Source organism: Podarcis muralis, chromosome 11 (genome assembly GCF_964188315.1).
Source record: "Podarcis muralis chromosome 11, rPodMur119.hap1.1, whole genome shotgun sequence".
NCBI lineage: Eukaryota > Metazoa > Chordata > Lepidosauria > Squamata > Lacertidae > Podarcis > Podarcis muralis.
This window is the reverse complement of record NC_135665.1, coordinates 43,907,484-43,916,479: the sequence shown is the minus strand read 5'-3', so window position 1 is coordinate 43,916,479 and position 8,996 is coordinate 43,907,484. Positions and strand designations below refer to the sequence as shown.

The window sequence follows — 8,996 nt, the reverse complement described above, 5'->3', positions numbered from 1 at the left end:
GGAAAAGGATCTGAACTTTCAGAGAAGGAGTAACCTGAGAAGAAGGAGCAGATCCCTCTGAGCAGGAAGTGGGATGGTGGTGGAAGAGATTTCATCTGCCCATAGGTTTGTGTGACCTCCTTTAGATAAGAGTATGAAAATCTGTTTGTATAGTTATGCCTTATTCTTCTAGCCACACTTACTGGCAAATGAACAATATTATTTGTTTATTTCTAGAAGGAAAGCAGGAAGGAAGGAAAATGAATGGTGGACAGTTCTCTATTTGAAGGGCTGACTGGTCCAAGTCCAGTTTAAAGATAAAGAACTGCAGGAAGGGAAAGTAGGGCCCACCAACAACTAGCACACAAATCACCAGACCACAGCCTTCCACACAATGGTGAATGTGTTGTATATCATGACATATTATTACGCACCAGGCAAAAACATTCTCCTCCTCCCAGACCTATGGCTAATTAAGCAATCTATGTTTGTGTGTGTGTGTGTGTGGGGGGGTTATTGTTTTAATTTGTTATTGTGGTTTGTATATTTCTGTGTTTTTATATTGTAAACCACCCTGTGATCTTCAGCTGAAGGGTGGTATTGAAATTTAATAAATAACAATAACAACTATGATAATAAGAATAATAATGCCGTCACACATACCCTTGTAGCAAAAAGCCCTAGATAGCGGTACTTTATTTGTCATGGTGGTGCTGGCAAAACTGAGTTACTGTGAACAGAGCAATATAGCAGTGCTGCTGCAATGGCTTGAAAAAGCACCACAAATAAATTTAAACTGATTGTGTGGAGAAATCCCCAAGCACGTTTGCTGAATGCAGATATATACATTTGCAAATATATACATTATATATATTTCTTTTGCAATCGTCAACTATACAACTGAAAAGGCAATGCTCTTCATTGGTCTGCCCTTCTCTGCACTATATTTAGCACAGAGATCACAGGGACCAACAGTTCCTAACACAGGAAATGCATATTTCTTGACAATCCAACATCAAGAAATTTATAAAGTATGAGTTTTATTTATAGTTCATAGCTTTTCTACAGTCATAGTCAACATTTTTTTTAACCATTGGTTTATATTTTGTTTCGATATATTAAAAAACCTTTGCCAATTAAAAGGGAAAAAGAAAAGAAAATCCTAGCCAACACTCAGGGTACAAAACACTGGAAGTTAAGTGTGCTTCACTCCTACTAGTCAATGCAACCTTCAAAATGGTCTTAGAGATGATTGAACTGGGTCAGCCATATGGCCTGGTTTGCACAGGAAAACAAGCCTGTTTGCCTTAAACTATTCTTTAATCATAAATGTGCGTGCTTCCTGCCATGCTGTTCCCCTTGCCATTCCTCTCCTGCTTATCTCGCGGCACCCAAAAAGGCCACAGTATGGCTTTCATCATCTGAACCTGGATCATGATTTTCTTGGTTCAAACAAACCATGAGCCACAAAACAGAAAAATACAAAGAAGGAATAGAAGCAGGGCGGGGGCGTTCTTAATTAAACCATGGTTGAAGACAACCTGTAGCCTATCATGATGAATGAACATTGTGTGGGGATAGTTCTGAAAGGCACTTACCTGGGTGCATGCTTTATATAAGGGACATCCTGTTTAAAAGGTTCTTAGCCCATATGGTGACTGATAAATTTGGAGCATTCGCACATGAACATGGCTGCCATCTGGGCCACAGAATACTGGCATATAAATGCTGCATATGTATGTCTTACAACTCAGATAAATGTAATGCCTGGTGTTTGGAGTACCTGCACAGGTAGATCCTTTTGAGTGGCCTCCTGAAGGTGGCACCATATGCAAATCAGACCTCAAAGAGATGTACGTGTGCTAAATATTAAGTACATTTGACTGGGCACTGATAACAGGCACTCTTGCTTGGCTCCCAGGCCTAAATAACAAAGTTAAGAAAAACTGTGTTTTCATTGTCTCCCTTCTGTTTCCACAGCACATTGGCTAGCACTTTCCCAATATATTATTAAGTTAAATAAATGCCCCCAATAGATTGCTGCGATAAGTGCTGCATGAATTTTAAAACAGTCTGTTTGCTAACTCTCTCATTGACAATGGATTGGAAAGCAATGTGTACAAATGTTTTTTTATCTGCCAGTTGTTGGACGGCCCGGGATTCTTCAGCTAATTGTCGCTGTTTGATTTGCAGTGTGATTGGTTAAGTGTTTCCGCGAGGCTGGGTTCCTTCTGGCTTGGAATGGCAGGCAGGACTCGGCTTGTTCGGAGAGGCTCTGCTGACAGCACTGGTAAAAAAGAGTACAGCAAATTACTCTGAGAGAGTCCTGCTTTGGGGGATTTTGTGGTAAGTGCTGGTGGGAGAACAGAGGCGCCAGTCCTTAAGGAGTTTAAAGACAATGACTTTGTCTCCTTGACACCCTGAGAAGCTTGGCTGGGTGGTAGCTGGGCTGGAAGAAGGCAAAGAGAGAAAAGTGAGATGAGAGAACAAACCAAGAGATAATGCAGCTTGTCAGATGTATATTTTTTAGTGCACTCTAGTGGGCTATGCTGCAGGCAATATGTATGTATGACTTGCTCATAACTGCTTTAAGATGCACCATCGTAATACTGGCATTCTGCTCCTCTGTCAAACTGTTATACTATGCATACTTAACACTTCAACTGTTCTTGCTTTCCATGGGCAAACTGGGTACTTGCCTCTTGCAAACCACCAAGGCAACCTCACCCCTAATTTCGCATATATGCTAATTAGGTCTGAACTGGTTGTGATGAAGAAGCAGACCCTGGAGTTGTACTGGACAGCTTGATGAAGATGTCAACCCAGTATGTGGCTTTTGAATTGAGATAATGATATGTGGAGGGGTAGGTGTGTCTGACATCCCTTATAATTCTCTATCTGTAGTCTCATCTAGAATGTCACAACACAAACTAAAGTTGAGCATAGACAAAACTGAATTCATTCCTTTTCTGTGGTGGCTCCCTGTTTGTGGAATGCACTCCCTAGGGAGGTTCTCCTGGAGCCTTCATTACATATCTTTAAAAGGAAAAGAGTAAAGGGACCCCTGACCATTAGGTCCAGTAGCGGCCGACTCTGGGGTTGCAGTGCTCATCTCGCTCTATAGGCCGAGGGAGCCAGCGTTTGTCCACAGAAAGCTTCCGGGTCATGTGGCCAGCATGACTAAGCCACATCTGGCTAACCAGAGCAGTGCACGGAAACGCCGTTTACCTTCCCGCCAGAGCAGTACCTATTTATCTACTTGCACTTTGACGTGCTTTTGAACTGCTAGGTTGGCAGGAACAGGGACTGAACAATGGGAGCTCACCCCGTTGCGGGGATTCAAACCACCAACCTTCTGATTGGCAAGTCCTAGGCTCTGTGGTTTAACCCACAGTGCCACCCACGTCCCTGTGGGCACCAGGCAAAAGCGTTTCTCTATAGCCAGGCCTTTGATAGATTGAACAATCTATGGCCTTTAAAATGTGCTTGTGAGAGTAGGGGGGAGGGGTATTGGTTTGCTTTAGTTTGTTTGTTTTGTCATGTATTTTGTAAATTGATGTTGTGAACTGCCTGTGATTTTCGGATGATACAAATTTAAATACAAATTTAATAAATAACATAAACTTAAAACCTTATTCCTTAAACTTCTTCTAATAGCTCAATTATGTTTTACGAGTACTCCTTTTGCTGCTGCTGTTCAGTCTCGATGTTTTAGTTTATGCTAATCTACCTTTTCATCTATACATTAACTGTTTTGCAATGGATATGCCTTTTTAAAAAAACAACAAAACCAATATTACAAATATTTGGCCAGCTTTATTTTGATATGGCTAAGAATAGAGGTCAAATTATTCTTGCTTCTAAGGCTCTTCATTTTCTCCAACCAAATGCACAGCAGCCAATAATGAACACTTTATTTGCTGAGTGTGGCAATTACTGAGAGATTACGTGACTTCTGCCTATAGTTACATAAGCAAGTTTTCTTTACCGGGGAGTGAAAGGCATTTGAGTTTGGTTTATTTTCTGCTTCTTTGCAAAACAAATCCCTCCACTTACACCAGAAGTCAGAGCCAAATTAGACATGACACTAATAATTGCATGCTATTAACTGTATGTAAATAGTTGCAACAGGGAAAGTGAGGAGCTTCAGGAATACGGCAAGCGGAGAAGGAAAGTAAAGGAAGGTATAATTCTCTCTGTCTCTGTTACTCTCCTTATAACATTAAAACCAAAATGCTCAGTCTGAAGTGGCTATCCACATTGCAAGGGATGCTGCCTTTGGTGCTAAAGGTACTAAATATCCCAAAAGCAAATAGCAGCTTTGGAGGGGAGATATATTTATTTCTGTTCAAGGCCTTCCTCCAAAGCAGGGGTGCACAGCCAGTGGCCCTCCAGATGTTGTTGGATATACTTCTCATCATCCCTGATCCCTGGCTATGTTTGCTGGGGCTGATGGGAATTGTAGTCCAGAAAAATCTGGAGGACCGCAGATTATGCACCCCTGCTCCAAAGAAATGTGGAAATATCATTTCCTGAATCATTATTCTCTTTTTATGCCAATTCTACTTGTTATAAACACTGAATAACATACTTCTCTTTTGCAGTTCTATTTTTAAGTGGTTCCTCTTTACTTTTTACACCCATTCTATTTTGTTTTTCTTTATATTTTACCGTTAAAAAGTTCAGGTTTTAAAGTTTTCTCCTAAGCTATACAGCTTTCCACCCCTTCTCTTTTTGACTTTTTAAAAAATCACTATGTCTTTTTGTGGGGTTCACTTCTTATTATAATATACATTTAAACCTGAATTTAACTTAATTCAAATTCTCTCTGTCTTGGCAGGAACCCTTTCTCCATAGTAGGAAATGGCTAGAAATTTTATCTTGATATGCCTTTACTAATCAACATCGTGCCTAATTTAAAAGGTTCTCAGCTCCTCTAATCAACTAATCAAAATGCAAGTCACACATTGGCTCTTATCGGGATGTGGTTTCAGGCTGACTGTTTTTAAATTATGTTGCTCTGACAGCTAGTATTGCCTATTTTTTTCAGATCACAGTACAGTTACCCATTATAGCTTCAAAATGTGATTCCTGTTTGTACAACAGAATAATTATTAACTTGGGAAACGTTTTTAAAAACAACCCAGAAAAGCCATGCAAACATTGTGCTCCAAATAGAGTGCTTCTGCTAGCTGATATTTTGCCTCACCACTTGCTACTGTAAACCACTGAAGCAACATGCTGACTACTGGGGGAAATTGAGTTTGTGGTAAACTACTGGAGAAATCACTTTGTTTGCAGGAGTTTTAAGTGATTCAGACAAAAACACCAACGTTTGTTTTGAACATTTTCCACCCAGGCTTTCAACATTACAAGGTCTATACAGTACTGTACTACAATATAGTATAGCCTACTATTCCTACACTGCAACAGGGATTTATTGGTGCACAGTACTGGCTATGATAGTAAGAAATAAAGAATAGGATAAGCAATGGTCACAACCTAACGCAGTTCTGGGAAACCTTTGGCCCTCCAGCTGTTGCTGAAATACAGCTCCCAGCGTGATGGAAAAGTTTGTTTTTGCTGGGCAGGTTGGTTCACCAAGTGTTTTCTTTTTCCCTGCCAGCAAATGGCTAATGAATGGCAGCTTATGATTGGCCGGGGTTCCAGGAGGGGGAGTTGAAAAGGAGAGGATTTGGAGAAACAGTTTTTGGCTGGGATAGAGGTTGGGAGAATAGGTTGGGAGATAGGGAGTGAGAGGAGAGAGAGTTGGTTCTGGGTACTGTAGAAACATCCATACTGAAGAATATATCAAAAGCTAGAGAAAGGAGTCTCTGAGCTTAGTGTGAAGGACAGTGTGTGGTGTCCTGTGAGAGTAAGAGGCCAGGAATTAACTGGGAGGCTGAGCCAGGAGAAGTAGAAGATATGAGGATACAGTCTACTTAGGACTCATTCCAGTCAGGTGGGGATAGATTCTTCTACAAAAAGAGAAGGCTCCCAAACCAGTTAAGAGGGGTGTGGTGATCCCTTGGGTCTGTTACTTGGAGTACCTCAGGAGTAGGGTTGTAAAAGGGGTGTGTAACTGACAGGAAGTACCACCTTGTTTAAGAAACAAAGTATTAAGAGGCAACAACTGTGCAACAACTGAGGAAGAACTGAAGTGAAATAACAATATAATCTGAAGTATCCTATGTTTTACCCACATTGTGTCATAAACTTCCTTTGTTTAATAAAATCTTTCATGTTTATTTGATCAAATCCAGCCTGAGACTCCAAATTATTAAGTTTTCCCTCACACAAGTCCCCCATAAGATAATCTGGGGTAGTTTGTAGGAATTTGGGTAATTGGTATTCTGTGAGGTGGGTGCACTATATTTAAGTGAGGGCGGGCCCAACGGCGCCAGGGGAAAAAAGTGCTGTTGCACCGCCACACCATCAGCCCCAGCAAGCGTGGCCAATAGTCAGGGATGATGGGAGTCACAGTTCAGCAACATCTGGAAGGCCAAAGCTTCCCCACACCTGACCTAAAGCTTTGCAGAATATTTTTTAGATGATCTGGATTAAGCATATTTGGGGGGCGGGGGATGAGGAAGTGGTCAGTAAACCATCATTTTTTTTTACAGATTACACACAGATAATACTCTTACCTTTCTGAACACAGTGGTTTAGTATGGGAGCCAAGTTGTTCCGAATGGGTGTTAGTTCTTTTACTTTGGGTCGTTCTAGAATTGCTTGTTGAAAGCTTTCCCCTGAAATGGAAGGAAAATACAGACACACAAATTGTGTTTGTTTTGAAAAGACACTGAGCTTAACAAGGGTGGGATATGGGGGTGAGGGCAGGGGGGAAAGGAGGGCCGACATTGATTCTGTAAGCCCCTTTCCTTTCTCTCACCTCCCAAGTGATCAACAAAGCAGTATTATCCTACATGCAGATAGTGCTGCTGTCTCCCTACCAAAGATCAGGCATGGTTTATCTTGGGGAAAGGGCATAAGGAGAAAGAGTTACAAGAGAAAATAAGAAGAGACCTGCGGGATCAGGTTAAAGACCCATACAGTCTAGCATCCTGTTCTCATAGTGGCCAATCAGAGGCATATAGCAAGTAGGACATGAGAACAGCAGTATTCTGCCCACCAGTGATTCACAGCAATTGGCATTCAGAGGCATAATGCCATCATGGCTAGTAAACACATCCTAGACCCACTAGCTAGCATAATAAAAATCACATGCAATTGCTCACATTACATCTAGTTTGGCCTTAAATTTCAGGAACTCCGTAAGAGCTTTGCAGTGACAGCAAAATATGGGCTTTTTAACCCGTGATGAGCATGTACCCCAACCGCACTTTAGGTTTTGTGATACCTTGTAAGATCTGCACCATGAACAACAGTCCACTGCTCACCAGTTGTGATACTAAAATGTACCAGGATGGCCAATTTTTGCTATAGAATGTGAGCCAAGGAGATAGTTCTCAGTAGAGATCTCACCAGTGTAAGCTTACAGCTTTCATGAGTTTCCATTCCAGTTTTTGAAAGTATCAATTGAAATATAACAGATTGTGCATGCTTGAGCCATGATATTCATGAAAGCAATCCAAGAGAAATTGCCTGTGCCAGTGGTAAAGCTGTGTAACACATAATCCCACAGCACTAACCACAGACACTGTCATTGGAATAAATGCCAGTTCTAAATCCAGTAAGTGTTCATTTCTAAAAACACAAACCAGAAGCCATCCCAGATGCCTTGCAGATACACACAACCACTTGCTATTGTTTTGTGGTTGTGTTTTATGATATACAGTGGTACCTTGGTACTTGAACGGCTTGGCTCCTGAAGAAATCGGCTCCTGAACGCCACAAACCCGGACGTAAGTGTTCCGGTCTGTGAACATTTTTCAGAAGCCAAACAACCAACGTGGCTTCCGCTTGAGTGCAGGAAGTGCCTGCACCTAATCGGAAGCCATGCCTTGGTTTTTGAATGGTTTCAGGAGTTGAACGGACTCCCGGAACGGATTAAGTTCAACAACCAAGGTACCGCTGTATATTTAAAATATTCAAACTCATCCATCCCAGCTAAACCTGGCTGGGGAAATGAAACAGTTATTACCAGGTTCCTAATAACTGTGAAGTTTGTTGCCAGACGAATAGAAAGAAGGATGGTATTTCACAAATGGGGACAAATTAGTACATGTGCAAATCCGCCCCCCATTAATTTAGATATCTGTATGGAATAAAGGCTTACATTGTAGCTTGGCCATCCATGCATGATGGTAACAGAAGGTAGTGCTAAATTAAGAATTTGATTGTTAAAAACAAAACAAAACTGTAATTTTTATTACTGAAAAGTAATATAAAACGAATGAAATGGTATTATAGTAGTGCTATGGCTAGACCAGTGCTTGGAGTGGATCTGGCCTTATTTGAAACAAAACTATCCTACTTCCTTGATCCCCTCGTTTGAGTATTGGGAACTAAAAGAGCATATGCATTATTATGGCCAAAAAGGGGATGGATGACGAGTGTGTGGAAGAGAATGATGTGAACTGTGTGGGGTTTATTCATCCCCACTTCTGAAGAAAAAAGCCACAGTTCAGCTTAATAGGGGCTTGACTCTTCAGTATGGAAACTGTCATACTGAGAGCAATAAGCACAGCTCTGACTGCTGCATGCAATGATAACATTCTAAGCCTTCGTGGATCACATGCAATAAATAAAGAGAGGAGGGGGGGAATTACCTGATGGAGAATTGGGCAGGTGGGGAAGATGGGGGAGGGCACAACAGCACATGACTGGATCTTTCCGGGTACAATCCGTCTACCAGTTTATTATCAGAAGGCATTGCTGTCCAGACTTTACATGTGAGTATTTGGTTAGTGTCAACTTTCCAAGGATTGTCCAGGGTTTGACGGCTGCTCCTTTGATCTGACAAATCATGCTCACTTCTGCTTTTTTGGGACCGGTGTACAAAATGGTGGATGTCAGTACCCAAATTCATGCTAGGGGTTGTCGTGTGAGAAGCT

General features: G+C 41.4%; 1 protein-coding gene across 1 annotated transcript in view; it reads right to left on the bottom strand.

The window, feature by feature from the left end:
* Positions 1–1,022: 1,022 nt before the first annotated feature.
* The window catches only part of ANKRD55 (ankyrin repeat domain 55), a 31,067-nt gene continuing 23,093 nt past the window's right edge, over positions 1,023–8,996 (bottom strand). Inside the window, 4 exon segments of the mRNA XM_077935893.1 lie at positions 1,023–2,428; positions 6,627–6,728; positions 8,712–8,745; positions 8,747–8,994. Of these exon segments, the coding sequence (XP_077792019.1) occupies positions 2,148–2,428; positions 6,627–6,728; positions 8,712–8,745; positions 8,747–8,994 (665 nt within the window). The 3' untranslated portion in view covers positions 1,023–2,147.